Here is a 16,803-nt window from a genome sequence, read left to right as displayed (position 1 = left end):
GAGCCATTTCTCGAACGTGTATCAACGGCAGAGAAATAATCTTCTTGCGATTGTTAGAACCGGGTACACGATCGAGATATTACAAAATAAATATTTTGAGATATTACAACTCAAATTAATTGAAATATTACAAAAGAAAATTAATTGAGAAATTACAACTGAAATAATTTTATACAACTGAATATACTGTATAAATAAATTATACGTATAATAAGTCGAGTCGAGATGAATCTCTTCCCGCAAGAAGATTATCGCCCCGGTAGTGCTCTTCGGTTTAGGCGTATCTTCCCCAAAGGTAAAACGACTTCGTCTCGTCGGATGTAGCACCACAATCCGGCGAGCTCCGGCGAACTGAATAGGATCAAGAACTGAGCTAGACTTATGTTGTGAGTTTGTGAATTATGATTCGTAAGTTGTATGTTATGAAGCTCACAACACACCCATATTTATAGGTGTTAAACCAAGTGTGAACGGCCGGTGTGAACGGTCGGTGTGAACGGAAGGTGTGAACGGACGACAGTCAACTCCGGCGGCTGCGGTAGGTGGCCGCAATCGTTGAACGCAGAAGTTGAAAACTGATTTTCCCTCTTCAATATCCAAACTTTGACATACAATATCTCACACTCACTACGGAAATCGGTTTTGAGACTTCAAGTATATCACGTTGATCTACTCGAGATGTAGATTAACATCCAATTATTATTTTAATTAAATAATAAATATTTAATTAAATAATAATTTTCAGATATGGCATAAAACCATATTTCCAACAGTTTCCTATAGAACTAGAACTCTTTAAGGACTAGTATAATAGAGTTACAATTATTAGGTTAAGGAGGGAGCAGCCGAAAGCAAGAAAAAAAAAAAACGGTACTTTCTCTTATTTTCTTTATGCAAAGTTTTGCTAAATTGATTTTATTTGTGCCAAGCAGTAAGTTTTCAAATTCTTAGAACTTAGCAAATTTTTTACAAACTGTTCCTTTCATCAAAATCGAAGCTCTCAATTATTTTGTTTTAATTTCCAATTAGTAGTTGTTTTCAAGCAAGCTATCATTCTGTTTCGTATAAATATGAGTATCCAAATAGTTGACTTTCTTTTTAGTTTATTTAGGTTACACGAATAATCAAATATATATATAATGTCATTCTGATGAACTCATTAATTGGTTTAATAATTGGTTTAATTCTTTTAATGTTTTCGAACCATTAGCTTTGTATCAAATTACTTATATATATATAGGAATTGGTTCAATTGAGAAGCTCAAATGTGTTGAGAAGTTGAGAAGCAATGTAATAGATGAACATGTTAGTACATTTTGATGAACATGGTAATTAGACACTATATAAATAAATTCTTTGAACATACCAAATACAACTGACGAACATACGAATCTATTTAATTTATTAAAAAATACGTCACCGCCAATGATCGAACCCCAGATCAAACTCGTGTTCATAAAAACTAATTGGCATGTTCATCTATTAAATTGCTTCTCAACTTCTCAACACATTTGAGCTTCTCAATATAACCTAACCCTATATATATATATATATATATATATATATATATATTTTGTATGATTAGGTATACATATATACGAGTATATTATAAATTTATAAGATTTGATATAGAATTTTAGATTAAGGTTATTTGAATTATTTATTGAATTAGGTGCGGTACGATTAAGACCTTCATTCCGGATTTGAGTTTTAGCTTCGACTTTAAGGTGAGGGATTTTACGCTTATTCATATGGTTATATATGTTTTTATTATCGCGTTGATTACTTGTTTACGTGCATCTTATGACTATGTTGTTATGTGTGATCATGGGACCTAAACCATTAATCTATGTTATGTGCGATCATGGGACCTAAGCCATTGATCTTTGTTATGTGCGATCATGGGACCTAAGCCATTGATCTATGTTATGTGCGATCATGGGACCTAAGCCATTGATCTATGTTATGTGCGATCATGGGACCTAAGCCATTGACCTATGTTATGTGTGATCATGGGACCTAAGCCATTGATCGATCAAGGGACCTAAGCCATTGATCTATGTATGTGTTTGGTCATGGGACTTAAGCCATCGACTCAAACTATGATTATGTTTGTCAAGGGGCTCCGGTCTCTTGGCGTATGTTTGCAAGTATGATAACGTGTTTTGATTATATATGTGACGTATGTGGATATTTGTTATGTTCCTCACTGAGTATATTTTCGATATGCTCACCCCTTATCTTTTCAGTTTTGCAGTTTCAGAGTCGAAGTGGCCATGGAAGTGGAGAATGACTAGGGATAAGGATTTTACATTGAACATTTTTAGTTGAACTTATTAAGTTTTATTTATTTTTATGATACTACTTTAGTTTTGGCAAATTGATTTTTAAATTAGTTTAAATTTTTTCTTATAAATCAAGAAATTATTATTTTACTATCTTTTGTTCTCTAAATTTTTAAATAGTAAAGTTTATGAAAATTGGGGTGTTACAAAAATTGTAAAATTCAACTAATTATAAAATATATAATATGCATATCAAATTAAATATCACAATAAGAGCTTTAATTTGACATATTTTATGTAAATATTTGATTTGAATTGTAAAAGTTATATTTATTTAAAGATTAAAAAATAAAAAAAAAATCTATCTTCTCTCTCGTTATTTTAGGCCCGTAATTTTGATCATTTTGCAAATGTAGGATAAAATTTTTCGGGCTTGCAATTGCTGGACAAATTGATTTTTCGGGCTCAATTTGTGTTATTTATGCCGAATTTTTAAAAATTTGTCCTATAATTGCAAGCCCCCAAAAAATGTCCTATATTTGCTAAACATCCAAGGTTACGAACCTAAAAAACTTTGGGCTCTTGGGTCGGTTCGGTCCGGATCGAACCCGCCGGTCAGAGCGAGTTCGGCTGGTTCGGTCTGGGTCTGCTCACCCCTCGCACCCTCTCTCTCCTTGCTCCTCGTCGGCCGCATCTAGTGCGCTCTTCGGGCCCGGCTTGGCATCAATGAGGAACTCGCGCTAGCCGGACGTACGCCCACTCGCCGATCCTCGTTAAAGATGCTCTAACACGCTATCAACACCTCGATTTTAGCAACGGGTCTTCAAATTCCAACCCAGACCGCCGGGTAATTTTCTTATAATCACCGGTTTATGAACTGAAGATTGTTTTCTACAAAACCATCCCACTACTAGTCTTTTTATTTTTTGAGAGAATCCCACTACTAGTCCAGTTTACTCTTATCATTTATTTAATTTATCCTCGTGATATGTGCTGATTGAATATTACAAGGCAATTTTCATTGGTTTAATTTATCCCCATGATATGTACGTGTTGATTGAATATAACAGGAGTAAATTCTAAGAGCACCCGCAACGCTATCCTCGAGTGGCTACTCGAGGAAGGCGTTGCGGTCGAGTAGGTGCGTTGCGGCGGGGGGCGACTCGAGGAATGCTCGAGTGCTCGGGTAGCACTCGAGTGGCGCGTGCTCTGCACGCGCCCGAAATAAAAAAAAAAAATTTTCCAACGGCTTTTTCGTCATTTTTTCGATTTTTTTTTTCAAACGGCTCTTTTACCGTTGAGCCCATTTTTTTTTCTTCTTCTTTCTCTCTATAAATAATACTTCTCCCTCATTCATTCATCACAACTCACTTTCATTCATCACAACTCACTCCTTCTTCCTCCTACAATTTTTCTTGCAAAATATCATATTCGTTCTTCCAAAAATGTCGTCACCTGAACATGATTCTTCGCCCGATTCCGACGAAGTCGCTGAAAAGTTCATGGAGTTGGTTGAGTTGCAGAAACAACTGCTTCAATCATACTGCCCCCAACCGGCGCCAGAGCCGGCGCGTGCCAAACGTCCCCGATCATACGTCCACCGTGATCGTGAAGAGGCCCATGTACGTCTTATGCAAGACTACTTCATCGACAATCCAACGTACGACCCTACTTTTTTCCGGCGTCGATTTCGCATGCAGAAGGAGCTGTTCTTGCGCATCGTCGAGGCTGTTCAAGGTGAAGATATTTTCTTCCATATGAGCACTGATGCACTCGGTCGAGATTCTCTTTCTCCTTTGCAGAAATGCACGTCGGCTATCCGCCAATTAGCCACCTGGGTTAGTCCGGATGTGTTCGATGAGTATCTCAAAGTGGCGGACTCAACCGGTCGTGTATGCCTAAAGAAGTTCTGCAAGGCGGTCATACGGGCTTTTGGAGCCCATTACCTGCGCCGTCCAACGGCAACTGACGTGCAACGCCTATTTCATATGCACGAGGCGAGACATGGTTTTCCCGGGATGCTCGGGAGCTTAGACTGCATGCATTGGGCGTGGAAGAACTGCCCAAAGACGTGGCACGGCGCATACACACGCGGGGATCAGGGAGAGCCCACCTTGATATTGGAGGCCGTTGCCTCTTTCGATTTGTGGATTTGGCACGCCTTCTTCGGCGTCGCTGGTTCAAACAACGACATCAATGTGCTGAATCAGTCTCCTCTCTTCTCCGACGTGTTAGGAGGAACTGCGGCGCTGGTGGTCTTTCATGCCAACCAGCGCGAATACCGGATGAGCTACTATTTGTGTGACGGCATATATCCGGAGTGGCGTTGCTTCGTGAAGAGTCCATCAATGGCAACCAATCCGAAGGAGGCAAGGTTCAAGAAGATGCAAGAATCGGCACGGAAGGATGTGGAACGCGCCTTCGGAGTCCTTCAAGCTCGGTGGGGAATCATTCGAAGTCCGGCGCGCAATTGGTACGTAGAGCACCTGAAGGACATCATATTGTGTTGCATCATTCTCCACAACATGATTGTGGAGCACGAAGGTGAAGCGGCTGCCAACTGGAGAGATGATGACGGGGCGTCTAGCAGTGGTTCGACAGAGAGTGCTGGACAAACACCGGTGTCCTTCGAGAAATATGTGCGAAGGGATAGCCTTCTCCGAGATAGACAACTACATGCTCAGCTCCGATATGATTTGATGGAGCACCTTTGGGCACGTTTCGGACCTCTAGGGCCAGAGTAGTTAATTTTTAGGAATTGTTTTTATTTTATTTAAGTTTTATGTAATATTTTAGGATTTTATAATTATTGCAATTTAAATTTGAAATAAATTGTGTTTTTAAATTTGCGCAATTAAATTTAAATGAAAAACATAAAAATCAAAACTAATGTTATCAAGTAGGCTATCAAGGAACTCCAATGCAGCACTACCTACTCAATAACACAACCACTATCAAGTAGGCTATCAAGGAACCCCATTGCGGATGCTCTAAGGCAATATTTTCATTGGTTTAATTTATCCTCATGATATGTGCTGATTAAATATAATACTTCCTCCCTCCACGGTTAATTTTTCCTCTTAGCGTGTCTATAAAAATGTTCATTTTCTATCTTGAAACACTACCTCACGACACAATTTATTATAATGGAACTCAAATTTCACTCATTCACCATACATTTTAAATACTACCCTAACAATAATACTTTTAATATGGGACTCAAACTTCAGTCTTTCACCACACATTTTTAAATATTATTTCATAATAATACTTTTAATGTGAAATTCAAACTCCATTCACAATATATTCTATCTAATTTTTTTAAAATTTATATCCAACATATTCTATATCTAATTTTTAAAAATTTATATCCAAAAAAATTGGGAATATTAATCGTGGAGGGAGGCAATATTAACTCGAATAAGTTATTTTACGTGACACCATTAAACAATAGACATGATGGAGTGGTTAGGGGTGAGCATTCGGATTTCGGATCGGATTTTTGCCTGATCCGATCCGATCCGAAAATCCGAAATTTTCCTAAAATTCAATCCGATCCGAACCGTATTATCCAAAAATCCGAATCCGAAAATTCGAAAAATTTCGGATAAAATCCGATCCGAACCGAAAAATCCGAAATCTGAAAAAAAATTCGAAATGTCAAAAAAAAAATCCGAAAAATCCGAAATAGATGTCAACCTAACATATAAGATAATTACAACCAAATTAAGGTCATAATTAACAAGCCATTAATTATAATCAACCAAAATGGGAGTATAGGGTTAGAATTTAGAAATATTTAACTATTTAAAAACTAATAATTATATATATTTATTTATAATATTATAATATTAATTATATTATAAATATAATTCGGATTTCGGATTTTTTCGGATTTTTAAGGTGCCAATCCGATCCGATCCGAAAATCCGAAATTTGCTTAAAATTCAATCCGATCCGATCCGAAAATCCGAAAAATCCGAACCAAATTTTAAATTTCGGTTTGATTCGGATCGAATATTCGAATTTCGGATATTTTGCTCACCCCTAGGAGTGGTGGTATTAAACTAATGATTAAGTACCTTTCAAAATATCCAGATATCTATCAAGAAAGAAAGGATCAATTAATAAAAGTCAACGAGATCAAGTACAAAAAGAAACTTTCTACCACTACGTACACAGGAACTACGACTATTGATTAATGGGTTATTACAGTTTAAATATATAAACTTTTCTCTAATTTCAAATTTTAATATAAATTTTTATTTTTTATTAAAATATATAAATTTTAATACTTACTCAATTTTTGTCCTTCATTTACATTTTTTCTAAATTGAATCTGAAGTGGCATATTTGAAAGATTATTAGGACTCATCGACGACACTTTAATACGATATCATACTGAAGTATCGATCCTCCATGAGTCCTAATCATCTTTCAGATATGCCATCTCAAATTCAATTTAGAGCAAATGAGAGTCGATGTTAATCGAGCAAGTATTAAAGTTAATGTATTTTAATAAAAAAAAATGAAAGTTCATGTTAAAATTTAAAATTGGATTAAATTGGTGTATTTAAATCGTAATAATCCTTGATTAATTAGACGAACGTGCGGGAGGCAAGTTTGACTGGCGCTACGAGCATATGGTTAAGGTCGTCGTGTAAATATTTATACTCCCTGCGTCACATAAAACAGTCAAAGCAATATAAATTTTAGTAAAAATAATGTTAATTGTCTATAATATACAAACTATACCAAAATTTTAGTTTTTAACTAAATCTATATTTTTGATCAAAAAATTCATAAATTTTTAATTTTTTGAAATTTGACTTGACTCTAAAATTTTGTTGGCCAATAGCTTGATTGTCTGAATTTTGATGGACGACAGTCTGAAGGTACCGTTGGAAAGTTTTTGACATTATCTTTCTAATGATACTTATATTATTGAATTTTGATCACCGTAAATGATCGAAAAAAAGAAAAATGTAAAATTTCGTGACATCAATTTTTATGCTATTTTTCATTATTTTTAGTGATTCCAATAATATATGTACCATTACAAAAATAACATATGATAAAATCACATCTATGATAAATCTCAAAATTACCGTTACAATCACAAGATGACAAAAAAGAAAAGATCATGTCTACGCGCCTAATTTTGTAGACGTGTGAGTTGCTCCACTTCTTATTATTTTAATAACATTAAAAAAATATTGAAGTTAGATGGTATTTTCAAATGTGAATTCTGCCGCACACTTCGGATGAATTAATGCTCTAAAGTCAATTATAATTTTTTAAGTTTCAAATAATAACCCTCCTAAATTTTCTCAAAAAAAATAATAACCCTCCTGAAAAAAAGTTTGAAATAATAATATTTAAAAGTTAAATATAATATTTCAAATTCCAGATAAAATGATACTCCCTCCTCCCATAACAGGAGTCATACTATCCTTTTTGAATCGTCTCATAACAAAGTGTCTTCTTTCTAAAATAAGAAATTGAGCTCCACTACTTTTTACCTTTTTATCTTTTAATCTTCTTCAATTTAATTCTATTTCTCTCACAAAATAAAAGTGGATTCCACCGTCTCAAAACAAACTATGACACTTGTTATGGGGCCAAGGGAGTACTTAGAAGTTAGACATTTATAAGTTAGATATTATCTTTCGAGACCTAGATGATGATCTGACTTTACAAGATTTAGATGAGATGATGCTCAAATGGCAGATATGGTATTAAATTAATTATTATCCGTCAACGTGAAAAAGTTGTACAAAATTAATACACATTCATTGTCTATTGGCACATCAATCCCTCCATCATATACTCAATCAAATTACATATCTTTAATTTTTCTTCTTATTTTTTTTTTCCTAAAATCTTCAATCTCACATCGTTCTCTTATAAAACTTTATCAAATGGAAATTTATATAAAATGATACTTTCCATTATCTCAATAAAATGATTTTCGTCGACTCGAGAAATTAATTATAGTACGATTAGTTTCCTTATAGTGAGGTGATCAGATGATGGTATTTTCAAACTAATTACCAAGCCCAATATAGAAAACGATTGCGTGTGGATGGAAAGATGTAACATGTAAGGTAGAATAAATATTATAAATACGGAAACATGTTTAAATAGACAGAAACAAAAAAAAAAGTTTTCGACGAATATTACACGACTAGTTGATCAGATATGGTATTTTTAAATTAATTATCAACATTATAAGCTAGCTAGAATCAACATTATAAATACAGAAGAAAGAAGTTTGCCCTAGCTAGCTACCTCAACAATACATATCAGAAAAAGAAATAGACAGAAAAAAAAAAAAAATGTTTTCGAAGGTTTTCGTCATGTGCTTCTTTGGTATTATTATGGTGGGAGGCATGGCTCCGGTAGTCCATGCTTTAGTTCACAAGTTTGAAGTAGGTTCGCCATTTGATTTTTATATATATATATATATATTTTTTAGTTTTAGAAATGTTAATTAATGGGAAGGCTAAGTTTGCAGGTGAGAAGAACTTCACACAGCAGGCTATGCACCAACAAAACCATGCTAACGGTAAACGGCCAATTCCCGGGGCCAACTATATATGCTAGAAGGGGAGAAGTGGTGGTAGTCGATGTTATTAATCGCTCCCATCAAAATATTACTATCCACTGGTACATAAAAGCATTCGAAACCGACATATCCTCCAAAATTATGCATATACCTTATTTTTTGATACTATCTCACATATAATTCTTACAATTTCTGTCGTTTTAACTTACACTATTTACTCATAATCTACTTAATAATACATTCAATGTGGGACCCTTTCTCCACTATCATATTACTACAAACAGTTTTTTATTAAAACTCGTGCCGGAGTCAAACATGCATAATTTTGGGGGACGGATGGAGTATAATTTTTAGGGTGTGCGTTTATTATGTTTGTAAAATTTTCATTGAAAAATGAGAAAATATTAGTATATTTTACTTATTTTTTTATCATATGTCTATTAGAGATGAAAAAAAAAATGAGAAAACGTTAGGAAAATATTTTCATAAAAAATAATGGATAAATAGTAAAAATATACTTTATTTTCTCATTTTCCATCAAATAAACGGAACCCTTAGTATATCATAATGTAGCATGGTGATGATTTCAGGCATGGAGTAAAAATGCGGAGATATCCATGGACAGATGGAGTCAACTACGTGACACAGTGTCCTATTAGTCCCGGCAAGAGGTTTAGACAACAGATTGTGCTGTCTAACGAAGAAGGCACTTTGTTTTGGCACGCTCACAGCGATTGGTCTCGAGCTACTGTGTATGGCGCCATAGTCATTCTACCGCCCGAAAACACACACTTATCCTTTCCCTAAGCCTCATGCTCAAGTTCCAATCTTACTAGGTATATATATATATATATATATATATATATATATATATATATATATATATTGTCAAATGAATTGTGTTGGAATTTTAGGGTTTGTATGAATTCGGAATAACTAATGGCGTTGCAGGAGAGTGGTGGAACGATGATGTGGAACAAGTTTACAAGAATTTTCTAGCCGAAGGACGCGATCCCAAAGTTTCTGATGCATTCGTCATGAATGGCCAACCTGGCGACCTATATCCATGCTCAAAACAAGGTGAGTTAATTTTAAAATCCAAACAAATATGAGTACATATTAGTCAATAAAACTAGCTAGAGTAACATTTTTGTTTGATTAGCAGAGAAAGCGTGCATCCTTGGCAATTCAACTAATTAATACTCCTACATATAATTTACTATAATTGAATAATATATATATATATATATCATATTATATATTTTGAGAAGTCAACGAAAATGTTAATTATATTTAATATATATACACGTATCACTTTTATTATAAAAGTATATTAATGTTAGAAAATGAAAAGAAAGATATATGTGTAATCTTTGCACTCAATTAAATGTTTGTCCCACAATCTTATATGTGCCACTGTGTCCCATGCTTATATCTATTATTTTAAAAATATTTTTTATAAAAATAAAATTTATTATAATACTATGAATTATATTTAATTTTTATTTCAAAAAAGTATTTTTTTTAAAGCATATACCATGACTTTGAATTTATCAACCTATTATTAGCTAATAAAAGTAAAATTAAATGATAAAAAATAGTTATATACCCTAGATTGATGGAATAAACCCTAATTAATAATCACAAAATTAAACTAAAGCATAAAAAGTTGAAATTGTAGAAAATATATATAAGAAATTAAACAAAATTGAAAGTGAGACATAAAGTATGGTACACTGAATCTTATTCCTTTTAATTCTCACTTCTCAAGTGATCAAAAATCTTAAAAGAAAGTATTAAAAGCTAAATTCAAGAGACTTTATTAATTAATTAGTTTAATATTTTTATTTTTAATGTTTTTAATGTACCATCGATCTATATAAATAGTAAGTAATTTTGAAGCGTACGTTTAAACTTATTTAGAATTAGAGTTAGTCTTCGAATCGAATGTTTAGGTGAGACGGATTTGACTCGACCCAATAGGACGGCGCAGGCGCGGTGGCTGGGGAGGGTGCGAGGGCAGGGGAGGGCGAAGGGCGCGTTAGCTGGGGATGGTGCGGTGTAGTAGTTATTTTGTTCAAGTAATTATTATTGTTAGAAAAAATAATTATTGATATAAAGAAATGTAATGTTTCAAAAACAATACTTTTCTCCACGCTGATTATTTTGAATTATTCGCCACAGACTCGACCCGTCTGATGTATAGACTCGGTCTGACAGGATTGGATTGAGATTCTTGTATAATGATATCACATTATTGTCTTTAAATTAGATTTAAAAATAGAGACCTAATCAGCAAACTAAATTTTGTAAAATGAGAGTTTTTAATTCTATGTAGATACATTCAAGTTGAGTGTGGAGGCGGGCAAGACTTACCTGATCAGAATGGTTAATGCAATGATGGACTACATCATGTACTTCAAGATCCACAACCACAACATCACCGTCGTCGGCATGGACGGCACCTACACGAAGCCGCTGAACACCGATCACGTCGCCATTGCCCCCGGCCAGACCATGGATTTCCTTCTCGAAGCCAACCAGCCGCCCAACCGTTATTACATGGCCGGCGTCGTACACGCCTCCGGAGCGGATTACGTCCCCACCACCGGAATCCTCGACTACCTCGGTAACTACACCCCGCCGTCGTCGCCCGTCCTTCCATCTTTCCCTGACTTGAGTGGCAGCTGGGCGTCGACCCATTTCAGCAAGAGGCTCAGAAGCCTGGCCAACGACGACTACCGCATCCAAGTTCCCAAGAACATCACACGCAACCTCTTCTTCGTTCTCTCCATCAATCTGTGGCCATGTCTCACGAGTTCGTGCGTGCAGAGCGAGAGGCTGCTGGCGAGCATTAACAACGTGTCGATGCTGATGCCGCAAAACGGCAACATTCTCGAGGCTTATTACAAAGGGGTCAGAGGAGTTTTCACGCCCGATTTCCCGGCGCAGCCGGCGAGAGTGTTCGACTTCACGCAAGGTGATTTTCCGCAGAGTGAGTCGCACCCCCGATTCGGAACGGCTGTGTACATGTTGGAGTATAACTCGGAAGTTGAGATCGTGCTTCAAGGCACCAACCTCGGCGAGGGAATCGACCATCCCATACATTTACATGGATACACTGTCTACGTCGTCGGAACCGGATTCGGGAACTTCGACCCAACCAGGGATCCGGAAAACTATAATCTCGTTGACCCGCCGTTGATGGACACCTTTGCCGTTCCAAGAAATGGATGGGCTGTTATCAGATTCAAGGCTAACAATCCCGGTTTGGTTTTGTCAATTTTCTCTTTCGATCTTCTTTATGATATAAGCATAATTAAGTTCCATAGATTGATAACTAAGTAAGTAATGTTGCAATATGGCAGGAGTGTGGTACATGCACTGCCATTTCGAGCGGCATCTGAGCTGGGGAATGAAGATGGTGTTCATCGTTAAGGACGGGGAAGGCCCCAATGAGAAGATGCTGCCGCCGCCGCCAGATATGCCGCCCTGTGATGCGCCCCCTCAAGCATTAGTATTTAGGATTTGATTTATTAATTTGTTTGGGATTTGAATAATGATATACTCTTTTGTAAGAGTGAAAGATGGAGGGTAGAAATTCCAATCACCTCAAAACATATATATCCCCCAAACTAAAAATCTATACCTATTATAGTATATTGTGTTTGTCTTTTGGTGTTTACTTGTCGCTATGATAGACGAGTGCTCTTTTTCCTAGCTTGGTGTTTTTTTCTTTGAATTTTAGCTAGTAAAATTTTGATGAGACTCGGCCGCCCTTAGATTGTGTCATGTGTTCTGAAGGGTGTGTTACGTCCCTTACTCTTGTTTTGTTCCGTTTTACCCATTTATACATTTGTAGCCAATGTTGGCCCTAGTGTTCATGGAAGAGAAGAAGTTGGAACATTTTAAAGTTTTAAAGTGAAAATTGAGACAAATTTAGGAGAATAATTTTGCACGGAAGCTTCCTCCGTCAATAAATTCTCCTCTATGGGGCCAATTTACAGAAACGAATTTTATTCTGAAATTATTTCATTAATACATTTTCTACTGCTGCTTTCAAATTTTAGTACAAACTGCATATTTTTATGCAAATACTCTTATTTCTTTAGTTTCAAGAATCTCTTACCTTTGTCTATCTATTTGTGTTATGTTGGTTAATTGTGGGGTTTAATTATGCTTTTGAACTATGGTTTATTGCCTAAGCTCTAACACGATTACTTAGTTGTCGTTTTATGAGTAATTTTGATTGTTGCCAAGGTTTATAGGAGGATTGCAGCTCATAAAGGTTCATCAAGCCAAGTTTTTGCTTATTCCTTGCTATGGAACAAATTCTCTCTTGTAATTGTGACTCTTCTAAACAAATTCTTTGTTTGTGATTTTGGTGAGGAGCTGAGGATCAAAATCTAAGAATACACCTTTTATAAGGTATTCGAACTTGTTGCCATAAGCCTACGATTGACATAGCCATCCTATTATAGTATAGTGCATTATTAGCCACTTAAAGAAGAGCCTGCTGGATACATATATATATCATCATGTTTCATTGCAACTATTTTGTGATGTTAATAATACTTTATTTATTCTTACTTTTCAATTTTCACCACTCCCAATACAAATTATAACACTTTTCACAACTTCCAATAATAATTATATCACTTTTTCTCTACTATCAATACACTTTACAACTTTTCATTAAAATCCGTGCCGTCCCCAAAGAGGAAGCCATTTCAGGGACGGAGGGAGTATAAACTTAATTATTAGTAATACTGACACTAATCTAACATAGGAATATATATAAAAATTCAAAGTCAAACTAATTTCCCTTTTAAAAAAAAACGTAATCCAAGGCAACTATTCATTGCCTAAAAATATATGTAATCACGAAATTACTAAATTATGCATGTACTAATTAAATACTTATTGATATACTAGTTAAATCAATCAATTAGTTATTTGTTAAAAGAATTTTCGCAACAGAGGAAAGAAAAACAAAACTTGATTAGGAAAACAAAACACTACATGAATTAAAAAGTCAAATTCTTCAACTTTTCTAACATATACGGAACCAGACTGATTCACTACAAAAAAAAAGGGTTTTAGTGGCGACAATTTTTGTCACTATATGTGCCAAAATCGTCACTAAAGCATCCTAGTGACAACTTTTGTGGTCGTCGGTAAGTCGCGGCTATATCAACTGTCGCTAAAAGCTACAGTGACGACGACAAAATATTGTCACTGCAAATCTATTTATTGTCACGGATGATGTTGCCACTGAATATGATTAAATTGTGACGATTTTACTTTTGTCACTATATCTTGAAATTTGTTGCCACGTTTGAAGTTTGTCACAATAGTTTCTGTTTGCAGTGACATGATATTGTTGTCGTTGTAATGATGTAATTTAGTGACATGATACAAACGTCACTAAATTGTCCAGCCAATAGTCACAATGTATTTGTCGTCACTATAATTTTCTCATTTAGTGACATGTTTTTTATCGTCACTATATAAACCAGCATATAGTTGCATGCTTTTATCGTCATTAAAATCATATCATTTAGTCACATGTTATAATCGTCACTATACATATATAATTATAGTGACGAAAAAGCATAAGCGTCACTAAATTTTTCGTCATATAGTTACAATTGATTTTTGTCACTGAAATTTTATTTAATAGTCACCTATAATCATTGTCACAAAAAATTAAAATTGTTGTCACAAAAATTATGATTTGTTGTGACATATCTATCGCATCACTAAAATTAGTTTGTTTGGTCACTATAGTTGTTAATTTTAGTGACATATATTATTATCACTATAATTGTTGCCACAAAATCTTAATCATGTAGTAACAAAAAAATATTGAAAAGTGGTCACAATAATAGTGTAATAACAATAAATGATTTGTCACTAATGCTCTTGTCGTCGTCACTATATGTATTATTTTAATATTAGAAGCTTTTTTAACAAAAGGGGCATGATCACATTTATTTATATAAAATGAATTCTGAATTTGATGTAGAAGCTTATTCAAAAAACAGCGTGATCACGTTTATCTATAAGAGCAACGGAATCGAATTGCAAAATTGATGCGGAAGCTTATTCAAGTATATACGTGATCACGTTAATTTATCAGTATTGCTGGAAATTTTAAGCATGGTCACGCTTATCTCTAAAAAGTCAATAAGAAAGTGTAAAATTGAGGAAAAAACATATATATACATATATATATATATATATATATATATATATATATATATATATGGAATAGCATAAAATCAGGTGTTTCTATGAAAGAAGATAAATTTAATCAACTAATATTTCTCTACTTAGAATGTGGGACTTGACTTTGATTTAGGCTTTGGATGATAGCAGGGAGTTGAGCTCTCAAAAGTTCTTCTACTTGAGATTGTATATTCACTTGGTGATTGTTAATTTGAGCTTGTAAAGACTCAAATTGGGAGGCCAACTCTTCATTCTTTTTCTTCAGCTCTTCATTCTCATTTTGCAAATCAAGATTAATCCTCTCTCCTCTTTTGGATGGTGGCTTCAATCCATCTCCACATCCACGAAGTCGGCTCGATTTTTCCTCCCCAAGAACCTTGACGAAAGCTTCATCTTCTGACATTGGACCCTCCTCATCTTCAATGTTTTCAGTTTGCAACTTCATAAGATTGTCCTGATCAATTAAATTTATATTAGTATGTATAATTTTCATAAATAAATATATACACACAATAATTAACTATTCACTCACATAAACTTCCTTTGAGGCTTCATCGATCCATCCCTTTTTCGCATTACTATAACGGCTCAATCTCCATGCAGTTGTGCGACTAGGCTCCTCTCCAGTTTCATTATCACGCTAATATATAAGTTAGTTAAAATGACAAGTATTTCAAAATATTTAAAATATAAAAGCATGTAAATTAATGTACCTCTTCGTAGCAAAATTGTGCAATGGATTTTGTTCCACATGCATGATTCATCTGCAACTTTTTCCTATTCTCTTTATTTCTATCGCTCATTTTCTACAAAGGAACAATACTAAGCATAAGAAGACAATTTATGAAAAGGCGTGAATACGTTCATTTCTGAACTATCATTTCAACAATCAATCATTCACTGTATACATACTGAAATTTTGAAGAAAATTTACAGAATGATGTGATCACGTTTTTATGATAATTAGTAGTATTTTGAAGGCCATATACAGAAAGACGTGATCATGCTTATATGATAATTAGTTTTTCTACAGGACTATCAAGAATTAGTCACGCTTAAATACATAATGACTTGATCATATATAGAATGACTTGATCACGCTTATATCATAATTATAGTTTTCTACAGAAAATTTCAACACCAAAGTAAAGACGCCTTTTTTTCCGAAAAAGACAACCAGACTATGAAACAAACTATAAAATTGCAACAAAAGCGTGAACATGCCTTTTTTCTATCAGATCGATACTTGAAGAATTTTCTGTTAAAAAAAAACCACAGAATGCGAAACATCAACTTCTCATGCACCAATGAGACCACAAATTATGAGTACAAACTATTGAACCAATATTTGTTATTCCAGATCATACCAAAGTTATCATCATACTAACCAAACATAAAAACAATAAATGAAATTGTTATTCCAGTTTACACCAAAGTTATCATCATACCCAACCAAATATAAATACAACAAATGAAGAGAATGTATTACCTTAAATGCATCGCTCTCAAAATATTCAATACATGTCTTCCAATCCTCAAGATTAACTCCACTTGGAGGATTGTCGCTTTTGCCTTTGTTCTGAAGGTAGTGTAGGTGTAATTTATGTCGATAACTCCTGTATTGACGGTTGAGTTGCTGGAACACCACTTGTGTAACTTTAAGATCGTCGGCCAAATTAAACTTTTGCTGTAATAAAATGAAGTATTTTATCATTATAA

At 34.4% G+C, this 16,803-nt stretch overlaps 2 protein-coding genes and 1 pseudogene across 3 annotated transcripts in view; 1 reads left to right on the top strand and 2 right to left on the bottom strand.

Moving 5' to 3' along the window:
• Positions 1-444, bottom strand: part of LOC130990992 (receptor-like protein kinase FERONIA) — a 2,133-nt gene extending 1,689 nt beyond the window's left edge. The window contains exon 1 of the mRNA XM_057915198.1: positions 441-444. Coding sequence (XP_057771181.1) covers positions 441-444 — 4 coding nt within the window. The remainder of the gene's footprint in view (positions 1-440) is intronic.
• An 8,138-nt stretch (positions 445-8,582) lies between these two features.
• LOC130989720 (laccase-14-like) lies at positions 8,583-12,889 on the top strand (annotated as a pseudogene). The gene is made up of 6 exons (XR_009090728.1): positions 8,583-8,716; positions 8,803-8,954; positions 9,444-9,689; positions 9,805-9,933; positions 11,192-12,121; positions 12,222-12,889. The product of XR_009090728.1 is annotated as a laccase-14-like (transcript).
• A 2,200-nt stretch (positions 12,890-15,089) lies between these two features.
• LOC130989721 (uncharacterized) lies at positions 15,090-15,886 on the bottom strand. Its single transcript, XM_057913792.1, has 3 exons — positions 15,798-15,886; positions 15,617-15,724; positions 15,090-15,538 (listed from the first exon to the last, which is right to left on the bottom strand). Exons 1-3 carry the CDS (start codon positions 15,846-15,848, stop codon positions 15,185-15,187), a joined length of 513 nt encoding a protein of 170 aa, XP_057769775.1. The 5' UTR covers positions 15,849-15,886; the 3' UTR covers positions 15,090-15,184.
• Between the last annotated feature and the right edge of the window lie 917 nt (positions 15,887-16,803).

The sequence above is a fragment of the Salvia miltiorrhiza genome, chromosome 6, assembly GCF_028751815.1.
Source record: "Salvia miltiorrhiza cultivar Shanhuang (shh) chromosome 6, IMPLAD_Smil_shh, whole genome shotgun sequence".
Classification (NCBI taxonomy): Eukaryota; Viridiplantae; Streptophyta; class Magnoliopsida; order Lamiales; family Lamiaceae; genus Salvia; species Salvia miltiorrhiza.
Note: the sequence above shows the minus strand (reverse complement) of the source record. Positions and strands in the feature narration are given on the sequence as shown.

Coding starts and splice junctions, on each gene's coding strand:
- LOC130989721 (XM_057913792.1), bottom strand. CDS start 15,848: ATGAATCATGCATGTGGAACAAAATCCATTGCACAATTTTGCTACGAA. Junction 15,725..15,797: donor CACAATTTTGCTACGAAGAG/GTACATTAATTT, acceptor CTTATATATTAG/CGTGATAATGAAACTGGAGA. Junction 15,539..15,616: donor AAGCCTCAAAGGAAGTTTAT/GTGAGTGAATAG, acceptor TTAATTGATCAG/GACAATCTTATGAAGTTGCA.